The sequence below is a fragment of the Epinephelus lanceolatus genome, chromosome 1 (genome assembly GCF_041903045.1).
Source record: "Epinephelus lanceolatus isolate andai-2023 chromosome 1, ASM4190304v1, whole genome shotgun sequence".
NCBI classification, from domain to species: Eukaryota; Metazoa; Chordata; class Actinopteri; order Perciformes; family Serranidae; genus Epinephelus; species Epinephelus lanceolatus.
The window spans coordinates 49003542-49019328 of record NC_135734.1 but is presented as its reverse complement, the minus strand read 5'-3'; the positions used below and the strand labels follow the sequence as shown (position 1 = coordinate 49019328).

General features: G+C 39.3%; 2 protein-coding genes across 2 annotated transcripts; both read left to right on the top strand.

The window, feature by feature from the left end:
• Positions 1-1560: 1560 nt before the first annotated feature.
• Positions 1561-5004, top strand: LOC117256890 (odorant receptor 131-2-like). The gene is made up of 2 exons (XM_033626628.2): positions 1561-1692; positions 4216-5004. The coding sequence occupies exons 1-2, from the start codon at positions 1564-1566 to the stop codon at positions 5002-5004; spliced, it is 918 nt and encodes a 305-aa protein (XP_033482519.2). The 5' UTR covers positions 1561-1563.
• Positions 5005-8644: 3640 nt separating this feature from the next.
• Positions 8645-14942, top strand: LOC117256891 (odorant receptor 131-2-like). The gene is made up of 2 exons (XM_078172255.1): positions 8645-8800; positions 14118-14942. Exons 1-2 carry the CDS (start codon positions 8645-8647, stop codon positions 14940-14942), a joined length of 981 nt encoding a protein of 326 aa, XP_078028381.1.
• Positions 14943-15787: the final 845 nt, after the last annotated feature.

Below are 15787 nucleotides of genomic sequence, written 5' to 3'. Positions count from 1 at the left end.
TGGTGATCGTACATCATTGTTAGCTGTTGTCCAAAGGGCTCTAGTTAAGCTAACGTTAACTTCTGGAGCTTAGCTTCATTAATTTATCTGTAATGGCAGAGATAACAAAGGTTGGCAAACGTTACGCTGAATGATTGAGTGTAAATACTGTAGCACCAAACTAACGGAGAGACACTCTTGGTAAAGATGGTAAAAAGGCCGTTATCCTTTTCTCATATTCTGAGCCAAAAACCTTAACTTCAGTGGCACTTTAACTTGTTGTCTTTGATGATGACGGCAACGAGATGTGGTTCACAAGCGTACACTGGGACCTGTAAATTTTGGCTTGTAATTTAAGCTTTTCATCGACCTTCTCAACAATACAATGATGAATATATCCCTCCAATGCGTAGTTTAGGCCCTTTTGGTTTCTTCTCAATGACATCTGATCATTACGTCCCCAAAAAACATCATTTGCCTCCTGCGAAATGCTGTGTATTGTGACATCTGCCATAGCGCCGGTCACTGAATGTGGATAGTTTGTCCGAGTGAGTGGAGGGGGGCGTGGCTTAGCCATAGGTCAATTGTAAACAGCGGTGTGCCGCTGCTAGCTGCATATAGGGGAAACACTGCTCTTTTTGGTATGAGTTCTTCTGGGTCATCGTGTTCTTCTTCAGCAATGTGTATAGTTGCTTCGCTTTCAGGACTCTCTTTAGTAGCTATTCTCGCCTCTAAACTTTCCTCTATGCTCTCACTCTAACCGGTTCTAGCACGCCTGTGGTGTGCAGCGGTGAAATGGGTCCCCACTGAAACACTTTCCCGCCACGCACGTTCCGGACGTTGTTTTGGCTATTCCCCAGTATTGCGTTTTTTTCATATCATAATGAAAATAAATACCGGTTTTCGGTACAAACCAGTATACCGCCCAGCCCTAATACGGTTTAGTCTAAGTCTAAGTGCTCATGTGTGATCCTCTGATGTTGCAATCGTTCCTGTTCTGTTGCAGAGATCAAAAATAATGGAAATGACAGGATGATGACAGAGTTAAAAGTGATGGGTTGTTTCAAAACAGCAAATTGTTTTCTGCAGCAAGGAGTTTTTATTTTGGAATAGAAAAGATGTTCTTTGAGCTCATCAAGTTGTAAAATCATCTAATGTTGTCCACTGTGGTAAACTGTATACACATAGTAAAAGTAATAAACATACTAAATACGAGGCTTGATCTAAAATACAAACCACACATGCAAATAGTGTGGGTGTGGTTCAGGTCAGAAGCGTGCACATGAATCTGCTGTATAAATAAAACTATCCTGCAGTAGCTCTATCATATGAAGGCAGATTCATCTCCAGATCATAATTCACAAAGGTCAGTATTGATTTGTTTGCTTCACTTAACTTCTTCCAGAAAATCAGATTGTTTTAGCATGCACAGTTGTGAGAATGTTTGTTTTTAATGCTATATGTTACATAAACATATTTAATACAACAGTGATACATGCAATATTTTACCATCATATATTGTATGTTTTTTCCTTTTGAAGTTTATCTGCTGCTGACATGAATTTCACACCAGGGGAAAGCAACATGACAGGAGCTGTGAATTACAGGGACACATTTGTTATGGCTGTCTGCAAGAATGTGATCGTTGTTGTCCTCGGCATCTCAATCAACTACATCAATGCCACAATGGTCCACACATTCAACAAGCATCACGTATGTAAAATATTGTTCCTGCTTAGGGGAAAGTTAATTACTTAAACAAAAGAAAGAAATATTAGTGTATAGTGTTTTGAAGCTTTCTTTAATTTTTTATACCTGCTCCTCTTCCACACAGTTGGTTTTAAAGCTTATATAAATGTGTTCTTCTCATTCTATTTTTTTTTTTTAAATAGTCTTTGCATCACCAATTCATTTTCTAGCTCATGTAACCTGCCTTACAGTATGCATCTTTTTCTCCTACCAACTGGCTTAAATGTGTAAATGTGCATGTCTACTTGGACATAAAATAAACATGTTCATACTTGAATACCAAAGGCACTAAACATCAATTTAGTGGACATATAGCTTTGTTTGAACCCTCACTCGTCTAATTGAATAATAGTGTGCGAAGTTACAGAAGTACAGTCACCTTTTTTACCTTTTGGCTTCCTCATCTAGTGACTCTGTGCATAAAGTCTGCATGCAATGATGATAAAATATCACCTGCATGACAAGACCTCTAGTATCTAGTTGCTTGCTTAATACAGGAATGTAAGAATGTATTTTTTCCACATTAATGCAATTACACATCATGTTACAGACAATTAATCCAACCATAAATAATTCTGTCACTACATTTAATAGCATGATCACAGTGGTTTAAAGCAGTGGTTGCTAATCTTTCTCCTTAAGGGACCCCTTTTCTATTACTGAGTAAACTGATGACCCCAACTATGTGAAATATTTCATGGGTAATTCATATTATATGCAATGTATAACAACAACAGTACAGAACACCTGATAAATGGTACAATCAGCCCAATTAATAAACATTATTATCATTTTTATTTTGTTTACTTAACAGGCTTCTTGTTTTTTTTTAAACAAATTCAGTGTTTTCTTCTCTCACTGGTGCTGGACCATTGCTTTATTAGCTCTCTGACTGTTTTAACTGTGTTCTACTTTAACGCAGATCAAGGCTGTTTAGCAGTAAGTGAAGGATCTACGAATACAGCTTAAAAGTCCATTCTCATTGAGGGCGAATATCTGCGCGGATTATTCTCGCGGAAAAATATAAAAGCTGATTTCATGGGTTTTTATGGAAGTCTGCACACCGGGGCGGAAGTTTCGTATGGTGAAAAAAGTTTCCGCCCAGACTTTGACCCCCGTGGAATTCGCCGGCGGAACTACACAGCTGGGCCAGTGAAATCGTTTGTTTATAGTCGCGCAGACCCGGGAGAGTCCGAATCCAGTCAGGCAGGACAGTATGGGAGAAAGGTTGATAAAACTTGTTTCACAGCACCCCGTCCTTTTTGATAAAAGACAGGATGATTTTATGAACAACAAATTAAAGGACAATGTCTGGCAGTCCATTGTCCAGCTTGGTGGCTGCGGTAAGAGTGGTAAGTGCTAAAGAAAATTGATGCTGACGCTTGTTAAACATTAGCTCGCTAGCTCGCTGCTGCTGCTGCTGCTGCTGCTGCTGCTACTGCTGCTACTCTCGTCCATGTTCACCCACACCCGTTCACACTGTGCAGACTTGGAACACAACAATGCAAAATTCCGCATCGCATCCGTACCGAGCCTGTGTGTATGGTTTAAATACGGAAAAGCGCTGCGCAAATATTTTGCAAATCCGTCCCACATTTCTGCATCACAGCAGTGAGAATGAACCTTAAATTTAGGTCTTCACTGTACCCTTGTCCTGTGAAATTTTTAAGTTTATGAAGTTTATATCTTAAATAATAACTGAAACTTTACAAATAAAAATCATATATTATTACTATTATTACTATTATTAATAATAATAATAATAATAATAATAATAGTTCTTATTAATTATTACTAATAATAACAATAAACTTTGTTTTCCTCACAGATAAATAAAATGCTGAGATACAGGCCAACTGTATACCTCTGGATTGGGAACCAGTGGTTTAAAGGAACAGTTCACCCCTAAATCACAAACAAATATTTTTCCTCTTTCCTGTGGTGTTTTTTATTAATTGAGATTGTTTTGGTGTGATGATGTTGGAGTGTCGGGAGATATCTGCCGTAGAGATGTCTGCCTTCTCTCCAATGTAAGAGCAATGCCTTTCTCCAGAAATGATTTTTGGAAAGAGATATTGCTGTATTTTCTTGGTGCTTCGAGCACCACAAGCCTTGTGCTATCTATCTACTTCCATTATACTGGAGTGAGTGCAGACATCTCTATGACACCAATATCTCTAACACTCGGCAACTCAAACCAAAACAATCTAAACTGATAAATAGCACTATAGGTAAGAGGAAAAATATTTGTTTTTGATTATAGAGTGAACTATCCCTTTAAGATAAATGTGAATGACACTTAAGTTGTACAAAACAAACACTGATGGCAGACAAGACGCTGAAGTCAATTAACAAAGGAGAGAAATACAAGTAATTACTGTTAAAAATATTTGTGTTGGTGTAAGAACATTCTTTTGATTAATGTGTCTGCAAAAAGAGATGTGTAATACACTTAAATCTAACCCTCGATTCTGCCTATTATTTCAGATATTCAAGATGAACCCTCGCTTTATCCTTTTCATCCACCTGGTGATCAACAACATCATCCAGCTGACGACCAGCATTAGCCTGTTCATCTTCACCTACACCTTCCACACCATCTACATCTCCCTGTGCTGCCTCTTTATATTGCCGGCAATCTTTACCACTCAAAACACCCCTCTGAACTTAGCCTTTATGGCAGCAGAGTGCTACATTGCTGTCTGCATTCCTCTCCGCCACAGCTCCATATGTACAGTGAAAAGGACATATATTGTAATAGGAATAGTCTGGACAATGAGTTCACTGTCTGTCCTGCCAGATGTCTTCATCCTTTTGGCCACTGAACCTCCAGAGTTCTTAAATTCAAGAGTGTTCTGCGCAAGGGATACCGTGTTTAGGAGCACCTACAGTTTAAAGAAGAGGGATGCTTCCCACATATTGTTTCTGGTAGTGGTCTGGCTCACTTTGTTCTACACTTACTTCAGAATTTTGTTTGCGGCCAGAGCTGCTGATGCAGATGCCAAAAAGGCAAAAAACACAATCATCCTTCATGGCTTTCAGGTGCTGTTGTGTATGATGGTCTATGTGCAACCTATGTTAAGGCAAATGCTCATATACTTGTTCCCAGGAGGTGTAGCAGCCATTAACTTTGTTGTCTTTATCATAAACCAAATCCTCCCTCGCTTTGTTAGTCCTATTGTCTATGGGTTACGAGACAAGACTTTCAGGAAGTACATTAAAAAGTATCTGTGTGCAGTGTACAGCCATCCAAAGATGCCACATCACAAAAACTAATGTTTCTCCTCGTGCTGTTGGTGAGTGAAAGTCAGACTTTTGTTGTATCCACATTAAAAAATGTATGACACAGATTTTTTTTTTAAAAAACAGAGAGAGAAAAAAAAAAGACTAACACTTTTGAGCAATTATGAAAGCCTGCTAAGAACACAAGAGTTTTGTCCTGTTTTAAAATGTGGTTGCATCATACAAACGAGGAGATTATTTGCAGATTATTAGATCTTGAATACAGAGCACTAACGCCAGGGCCACACTGCCTGCGCAGTGCACCGAAATTGTCGCGCGAGCCGGAGCACCTCCGTTCACATCAGACGCGCATTTCTCCGCGCCGGTTGACAAGCGATTCTGCTCCCAGCTGTTGTTTTTCCATCATGGGTAACTGCCCGGCTTGACACATTCGCTCGCGGCTCACAAAGAAAATAGACCAGACGCCGAAATGATCGCTGCAGGGCCGGCAGCAGAGCTGATCCACACAGCCGGTGTGGATGACACAATCGGTTAACATGGGCGGCGAAAGGAAACTGGCTTCACTTCTCGGCGCTTCGAGGCTATTCGCGGCGCTTCCGCGGGCGGTGTGGCCCTGGCACATTATAAAACTAGTAGCACCTACCATTGACATTTTTTTGTCATAATTAGCATGGCTCACGATTTGACTCTGAAGCAGAGGGCAACGATTCCATTATTAAATCATTAGCAATGCATCTCTATGCTTCATTTTTTTTTAAAATTCTATACATGATTTATTTCTCCTCACTGTGTGACTTTTAAAACGTAGTTAAGGTATTTGTAATGACCCATAATTAAATTAAAAGATTAATTTACTTGCACACAGTTTGGCTCTTGTCAAAGTCCCTTTTCCCTTCAGCCTCACAGGAGCCAAAATGCTTCTTTACTCAAGTCTTTAAACTGGGGGGGCAGTCAGATTGCATCATTGGTTAGTCTACAGTTTCTCACACCAACCCACTGTGGGATATTTATGCCAGTGTATTATCCAGTGTTTGCATACTTTAATATTTCACTGGACATAGTATGCAATTCGTGTAAGTGTAAAAGTGTAAAAATATGCTTCAGGCTACACAGCCTTTGTTAATTAAAATATAAGATTTCTGAGCTAGTTAACAATTAGCCATAACAAACACAAGGTTTGAGCACATGGTGATTCAAAAGTGTACCAAGTATCTGAACACCCTGGGCCAGAGAATGTTGATCAACTTTGTGGTCATATCATTAGATCTGCGGCCGTATGTCTTGGACACTCTGGGTAAGGAGAGAAGCCTGGGAGGCTGCTGGCCAGACCTGGTTAAACCCATGTGTAATAGAGTGAATTCAAAAAGTCTGCCAGGTCTTCAACTTCCACCTGCCGAAGAATTTCTGGTGCACCCCAGGGGAGGATGGGCACATGGAATCTGAGTGGACCATGTTCAAAACTTCCACTGTGGAGACAGCCTTTTGGAGTTGCTGTTGGAAAGTTGTTAGTGCCTGCAGGCAACTTAACAATCCACTAGTGGACAGCAGAGGTGAAGGAGGCCTTCAAACTGAAGAACCAGGCCTCGGGCTTGGTTGGCCCAGGGGTCTCATGAATAGACAGACAGGTTATCGGGAAGCCAGACGGGCTGCGGCCCTGACAGTCACAAAAGCAAAAGCCAGTTACGGGAGGGGATCAGGGAGGCTTTGAAGAGGGACTTCTGGCAAGGAAGATCTCACAAACCAAGATACAACTCAGCATGAACAAAGCGCTGCTCTGAGAGTCCAACAGCTCTCACTGATTCTTCTGAGGCAGCTACAGTAACACTACAACATATTTCAACAAACATGCAATTAATGGCAACAAAGGACATGGGGAAATAACTGCAAGTCACAAACAATTGCTGCAAGATGGTTTGTTTATACATCAAAACATAGGCCTGTGTTGTCCTCATTCCATATATCAATGTTGATAAACGTTTTATTGAATAAAAATAACCATTACCATTGATCCATTGATCTGATTTATTGGTCTCAGCATGGCCTCATGCAAAACAGCGCTTACTGCCTATACACTGGGGCAACTTTGTGGCCATGCTTCTCCAGTCCACATCTATTCATATCTATGTGCACTTTGCATCCCTCTCTTTTTGTTTTGGCAATAATATCATGTATTGTTTTTCTTAAAGATATATCATGTGTAGGAAATTTCAATATTGCCCAACTCTAATGTTCAAACAAGTTTTGTTCTTGTTTGACTGACAGGTCATCGTCCAGTCACCTTACATTCTCTGACATGATGCAGGTCTCATGCATCATCCTGCTCCATATAAAGCCATCAAACAGATTTCAGTCTCATTTCATGACTGATGAAAGTGGACACTGGAATAAATTGTCCAAGGTAGGAAAGACTGTGGCGCTATCACACTGTGTTACTGCAGCATTATATTACAATGTTTGTTTGTGTTTTACAGTATTGCAATTCTTTTGAATGGTATGGGCATATGCTGAAGCACAGCAGTTTCTTTTCTAACTAAACTGAGCAAATCTTCAATGCAATTTAATACATGGTAAAAACAATGCCTTTTAAAAACTGGAAAACAGTTCATCTGAAAAGAAAAAATATTTAATATCTATATATTTAAAAGTTATCAATCAGCATAATTTTATATTGATATTTATTTATTTATGTAGCATCTGTTGATACTTTGAACTTGTTAGAAACTGGTGTATATAGAAAAGCAAATAACATTTTCCTTTTCTCTTTCACATAAATGATCTCTTGCGTGTTGGGAAAGTGTGACAGTCTCATTATGAGATAATCTACTCTGCTTATATTTCCTCTTTCAAAGTAAAGCATATTATCATTGTAAAACATTTAAATATTACAGTCTCATTTCATGACTGATGAAAGTGGACACTGGAGTAAACTATCCAAGGTAGGAAAGACCTTGATGCTATCACACCGTGTTACTGCATTATTATAATATGATGTGTGTGTTGTTGTTTTTTACAGTATGGCAATCCTTTTGAACTACATGGGCATATGCTGAGCCCCAGTGATCACTTTTTTCCTAAATTGAGCATATCTTCAAAATTGTTTAACTATATGGTAAAGAGGATGTGTATGAACAAACACTTCATTTGAAAAAAAACCAAAAAACTTTAATTCCTACATTTTTTTAAAGTGATCATTTGGCATAACCTTATATTAATATTTATTTATCTGGCATTTGTTGATCTTTTTTTTAACCTTTTAAAAAAGGGGTGTATATAGAAAAGCAAATAATATTTTCCTTTTTCTTTCACTGAGACAGTTAGAATATTAGATAGTCTCATTCTGAAACTACTATGCCTAAATCTATATTGCCACTCTCTGTTTTTAAGTAAAGCATGTTATCAGTGCTGTAAAACATTTAGGGCCTACGCAAAAATTAGCAACGTATATAGACGAATGCTTTTTCCAGAGAAAGTACAGATGAGTTCATGGTTGTATATTTACTTTATTCTCTGTGCATAATTCCTTGAATTGTTACCCAAGGTATTCCTGCAATCATTAGAAAACTCTGAAAAAACAGAAAACAAATAAATAAAATTTAAAATTGCAGTAATGCCATATTAAAAACATTTTAAATCTTTGTCTGTAACAGAGGCCGACAGGCTGCTCATCAGATCAATGAATTCCTCATCTAATGGCTATAACGTGTCGTCTGTTCTGGGCTATCGAGACGCCTACAGCACAGCTGTAGCCAAAAATGTGATTGTTGTGGCTCTTGGCCTCATCATCAACTATATCAATGGTACTCTGATTCACACCTTCAGAAAACATCAGGTCAGACTTCTTCATTATTTTTGTTGTTATTAGTATCATAATCATTATTGCTGCAACCTCTGTTGGACTGATTTGTATATTTTGTTATTACACTTTATTTATCGTTTATTATTTACTACACTGTAGTCATACTATAACATATTATATTATATTATGTTAATATGTTATGTTTTATCACATTATTTACTTTATTATACACTGCCTGGCCAAAAAAAAAGTCACCACCAAAAAAAAAAGGTCATACACTCTAATATTTCGTTGGACCGCCTTTAGCTTTGATTACGGCACGCATTCGCTGTGGCATTGTTTCGATAAGCTTCTGCAATGTCACAAGATTTATTTCCATCCAGTGTTGCATTAATTTTTCACCAAGATCTTGCATTGATGATGGTAGAGTCTGACCGCTGCGCAAAGCCTTCTCCAGCACATCCCAAAGATTCTCAATGGGGTTAAGGTCTGGACTCTGTGGTGGCCAATCCATGTGTGAAAATGATGTCTCATGCTCCCTGAACCAGTCTTTCACAATTTGAGCCCGATGAATCCTGGCATTGTCATCTTGGAATATGCCCGTGCCATCAGGGAAGAAAAAATCCATTGATGGAATAACCTGGTCATTCAGTATATTCAGGTAGTCAGCTGACCTCATTCTTTGAGCACATACTGTTGCTGAACCTAGACCTGACCAACTGCAGCAACCCCAGATCATAACACTGCCCCCACAGGCTTGTACAATAGGCACTAGGCATGATGGGTGCATCACTTCATCTGCCTCTCTTCTTACCCTGATGCGCCCATCACTCTGGAACAGGGTAAATCTGGACTCATCAGACCACATGACCTTCTTCCATTGCTCCAGAGTCCAATCTTTATGCTCCCTAGCAAACTGAAGCCTTTTTTTCCGGTTAGCCTCACTGATTAGTGGTTTTCTTAAGGCTACATAGCTGTTCAGTCCCAATCCCTTGAGTTCCCTTCGCATTGTGCGTGTGGAAATGCTCTTACTTTCACTATTAAACATAGCCCTGAGTTCTACTGTTGTTTTTCTTCGATTTGATCTCACCAAACGTTTAAGTGATCGCCGATCACAATCATTGAGGATTTTTTTCCGGCCACATTTCTTCCTCGAAGACGATGGGTCCCCACTATCCTTCCAGTTTTTAATAATGCATTGGACAGTTCTTAACCCAATTTTAGTAGTTTCTGCAACCTCCTTAGATGTTTTCTCTGCTTGATGCATGCCAATGATTTGACCCTTCTCAAACAGACTAACATCTTTTCCACCACCACGGGATGTGTCTTTCGACATGGTTGTTTAGGAAATGAGAAGCAACTCATTGCACCAGTTGGGGTTAAATAACTTGTTGCCAGCTGAAAGATAATCGCCCATGCAGTAATTATCCAATAGGAGGCTCGTACCTATTTGCTTAGTTCAATCCAGGTGGTGACTTTTTTTTTGGCCAGGCAGTGTATATATTATATATTTCTTCATTAAAAGAACACTTCACTCCACAAATGACCATTTGCATAACAGGTACTCAACCAATAATACATTGAATTTTCTGACGGGGAACTGAACTAAAGGTGAAACTTATCTATGCTCTCTTCAAAGGCAGACTCCACTGAAAAGGGAAAGTAATTTGACCTCACTGAACACAGAGCTGTTGGTTCACCACTGCCTCAGTTGGTAGTCAGTTTGTTATTGTGTGATGTTGGTGAAACTGAACCAGAGTTCTTTTAGACCTGTACTTTCTTTCTTTCTTTTTTTTTTTAAAGTCAGTTTCGTTTCAGTTGGTTTTTGTTCATGAGTTTGCTTGGTTCAGTCGTCATTGTTTAAAAATGTTTAGTTCAGGTTTTTGTTGTTTTTTTTATTTTTATTTCAATATTAGTTTTCTTTATTAAAGTATGGGGGTATTTCACAGAGGTAAGATTTAAGAAGTTAAGAACAGTTACAAACACAACACTTTTTGAAGGCAATTGACTCTAAACTGACTTTAAATTTTTTTTTCCCAAAGTACAAATTTAATTTTTATTTCAGTTCTGTTAAATGTTTTTCCCCCCACACCCAATTTTAAATTTTTAGTCAACTACAGTTTTAGTCAACTACAATAACGTTGATCTAAAGCAACTGTTTAAAAGGTCATTTTGGGAGTGAAGTATTTCTTTAATACAGATTAACACCAAGTGTCATTATCTATTTTACATCATTTTGTTGTATTCTGTTGACATATCACTATACCTTGCTGAAATTTTTGCTACTGACCATTTCACTCTACTGTCACTTTTTCCATGTTGTTTTGTTTTTAATTGTATAGTTTCTATTTTTACTTCTGTCCTTTATCTAGTTTCATACATCTCTATTTATTTTCTTAAAGCTATAGCGCGCCTTCTGTCGCCCCCCAGCGGATAATGCGTTATTCCAACAAATAAGCTGGCACTTCCACGTACACAGAGTAACACTCGCCACACACCGTGTACACAGAGTAACACTCGCCACAAACCGTGTACACAGAGTAACACTCGCCACACACTGTGTACACAATGCTACACAACGTGGTGAACACCAGGCTGCTAACATTACATTACGTTCATAGCGCCATTTCCAAGAAAATAATAAAGTACTAGGTCCACAGGTAACAGCAACACATACTACTCATAATATATTGATAAACCAAGTCACTTACTTATCCAACAACAGCAAGGCAACATCCGTGTCTGCCCTCAGCCCAAGTTCTTCCTTCAGGGCTCTCCACTGAGGAAAAGCGACGCCAATACAAATCCTTGTTTGCCGTCTCCGTTGGTCACTTTCCTTCTTTGCTAATAGACCTTCAGCCGAATGTCCAGGCTTTTTCTTTGTGGTAGGATCCACTTCTGAACCCTGTCTCGGCCGCTTCTTTGGGTTCTCCGCCATGTTGCTTTCTCTTTCTACCTGCGCTCTACCTCTTGCTATGAGACTCTCTGCTCTTCCTCCCCCCCTCCCTTCTTGTTGTGAGGTAAAATGCGGCATTTCCTGTGCGCCAGCGTGGGAATGTCGCCGGTCGACACACAAACTAAAAATGATATATATTGAAAAATACCACGAGATGTTAGAGGAGCCGATCAGCTTAATCAGCATTGTGTCATCTCCTCTAGTAGTGGCTTGGGTGAAACGGACATTTACGGACATGTAGAAGTTACACACTATAGCTTTAATATCTCTGTTTTTTAGCATTTATTTATTTTCTTTGGGGATCAATAAAGGCCTATCTTATTTTATTATCAAGATAAGTATTATTCAGTTATCAGTTGTTCTTAGGAGAATATAGATAGATAAATAAAAATAGGGCTGACCCAAATGCTTCCAAACTGATTGTTGCCATGGTAATCAACATCCAAATTGTATTTTGACTGCAGCCTTTTAAATCCCAAACAGCCCAAAAATTAAGAAATTGTAATCAAATATTATTTATTACACATCAACATTAATTATCATCAGTTATTCTGAAGGTAATCTGAATCTGAATCTGAATATTCTACCCATTAATATGTTTATATAAGTGTATAATCGCTATAAAATAAAATTTGTTTGGTTTTCGTAGCCTTATAATTATGCTTTTATATATATATATATAGCAAGGGCCTTGCTTTAGAGAGGTCGCCATCTTGCGCTGCCATGTATGTACGGCAGACCGAGCGGACAATCCAGCCAGCCAGAGTGTATAAATGAACCAACGAAGACAGCGGAAGGAAGGAAGGAAGAAGGAGGAAGAAACAGCAGAGTGTGTTAGTAGTTCGTTGATAGAGAGTAGTGAAAAGTTTTTTTAGTTATAAAGTTTGCGAATGGACCACACTTACCACGCAACAGGAGAGAATGAACCCGAACCGTCATCTGCGAGGAAAAGAAGACACAACTTCACTCCTTGTGATGCACTCTCTGCGGCGCTTTTCCTCCTGATGATATATCTCCCCAACGATGGCAGCAGTAGCACCGAATCCCATTCTGTGCGTTCAGCCTCTCTTCTCGCCCGCTCAGCATCAAACACATGGAGTTCCTCATCTGTGTGCTCCGGCTCAAACAGGTATGGCTCTGGGTCTGTGTCCGCTACAAGAAACTCTTCAAAATCGTGTTCAAAGTCGTCCATTGCAGCTACTATAGTCCGGAAATATCGCTAGGCTAAATAAACAGCTGAGCTCTGTTTACAGGCTACGCTGTCAGTCAGTGTGCGGGCTGGAGATTGGCGGAGCAGAGAGGGGAGGGGGGTCCCCACTCGGTATGGTAAACGAGTATGTGTGTATGAAGTGTGTCTGTTATGCTAGAAGAGTCAGAGTTTGGGACGGAGTGGAGTGTTACCGGAGTTTCTGGAGTGCTCAAATAAACTGGCCTTTTTCCCGAACGCTCCTCTGGTCTCCTGCTCGTGAGGGATTCATTACAATATCGTAACATGGTTTAGATTTCTAAATAAATATTCACCTCGTCACTAGATAGACCTACTCCTGAAAAACTCGTGCGCAAGGCTTTTTGTCCCTACGAAGCCACCGTCATTTACCCAACAGGAGGGGTGAGCGAGTGAGCCCTGCAATCTAGAATTTGACCACTGATGTCACTGTTTTCAACCCATTTTACACACTGGCCCTTTAACAATAGTTCGTGTTTTTATAGTTCATAGATAGTTCTAGTCAGTTATAGTTTTGTAAATACTGGAGGAGAAATGTCGAGGAGGTCGACAAGGGACAGGAGAGTCCCATTGAGATTTGTGGATGAGGAGGATGGACCGGTGGAGTGTAGTCATCTCAACCACAGTAAGTTATACAGTTTGTATGCACTGGATATGTATTCCCAGCTTTATTACAATAATGTTTTTTAATATTTAGTGTAAATTTTCTTATTGGCTCGTTTTAGAATCGAGAATCGTTTTATAGTCGAAATCGGTGCCCTCGGAATCGGAAATGAATCGAATCGTGCCTAGAGATTCCCACCCCTAATATTAAGTGCCAGGTGGCCAGCGCGCACCGTTATTGGACGGCGCATGGACACTCATCCTCTTGCGATTGGACTTTGAACTTATCCCACGGTAGTGGTACCATGAGGTACCATGGTACTATAGTACTTCAACATTATGGTATCATATGTACCGTGGTGTTTTAGTACCGTGGTCTACCGTTGGTACCAGTATACCGTGCAACACTCCTGGAAGCTTGTATTAACTGCAATATTTCCCACTGAAGCTTCCATCCCCAAAAACTGGTTCTCAGGACAGCCCTAGATTAAAGTCATAAAAAAAGATGAGATGTTTCAACTGACTGATTCCTTTCTTTTCTTTTCTTTTCTTTTCTCCTCTTTCAGATATTTTATGTGAATCCCCGTTACATCCTATTTATCCACCTGGTGGTGAACGACATGATCCAGCTGACTTCAACTATCAGCTTGTTTGTCTTCAGTTACGTCTTCTACAGAATCAATGCTTCTTTATGTTGCCTTATTGTTACCTTATCTATCTTCACCACCCTCAACACTCCATTAAATTTGGCTGTCATGGCAGTGGAGTGCTACATTGCTATTTGTTTACCACTGCGACACGCTGAGCTCTGCACCATCAAAAGAACTTATGTTCTGATTGGTTGGATTTGGGTCATGAGTTCAGCCTCAGCCCTGCCAGATTTGTTCATTCTACTGGCAACAGAGCCTGTACAGTTATTTTATTCCACAATGTTCTGCAAAGATGAAAATCTGTTTCGACATCCTATACACTTAAAAAAGAGGGATGTTTCTTACATGATTTACCTAACTGGTGTTTGGCTCACTCTCCTCTACACCTACATCATGATCTTCTTAGCTGCTAAAACAGCTAAAACAGCTAAATCAGCTAAAGGAGACACAAAGAAGGCCAGGAATACAATCCTTCTCCATGGATTTCAGCTACTGTTGTGTATGCTAACCTATATAGCCCCTGCATTGAAAAAGGCTCTGCTGAACTGGTTTCCTAAACATCGTGTACAAATACTCTTTGCTTCCTATATCATTGTCCAGATCCTTCCTAGGCTTCTCAGTCCTATTGTGTACGGACTACGAGACAAGACATTCAGACAGCATTTGAAAAAGTATCTGCTATGTACAGCGAGCACAAGCATTAAACCACTGACTGCAGCAAAAGTCATGTTACTCTATTAAACAACAAAGCAAGTAGACAGTCCTGCTGTAGATACATCTTTCATCAAGGCCTACCACCCACTGCTGTTAGATTAGGCCCTCCTGTTACACTAAGCACCAATAAGCATTGCAGTTTGCAAATCCACTGCTTGCTGTCTGAAAATACTTCAGATCTTTACAAACTTCACTAGATCATGTTTATATAATAGAGTTTTTTATATGTAAAGTTCAAACATTTGTAATCGTCTGCTTGATTGGGTCCAGTCAGATATCTGAGAGGACTTCTCTGTATGTTTGCATGGTCTTTCATGTTTTAAGGTTCTAGAAAGTCCTCTTTACAAATACATATCATTTAGTGTGAAGGGTCTGATTATGAAGAGTTTGTTTTGTACATAGAGAAAAAAATGCTGTACTGTAATGGTTCAACCAGACGAAATCATTCAATGAACTACAGTGACAATAAAGGTAAATGAAGTAGCGACTGTCACAATAAAGTTTAGTAAAGTACTGTTGTAATAAGTTAAATTAAGTACTGTTATAATAAACATGAATAAAATACTGGTATAATAAAGTTACATAAAGCATTGTTATAATTCAATAAATCAAAGCAGACACAGTGGTGCTTTTATCTTGAGGCATCAGCTCATCTCAGGCCAGAAGTGTTGATGTTTTTGCTGTGAACTTAAAGCTTCTGCTCAACAGTCAGATATAAGCAGTTAGCTCGAACTTAAACTGTTGCTGTGGCATCTTCAAACGTGAGGATTTATTCACTGTGAGCTGGAAGAACACTAACAGCTCTCCACTTTATATGATAACAGTATTTGAGGGTGGCACTGGTGCTCCATGGTCACAAAATGCCACTAAAT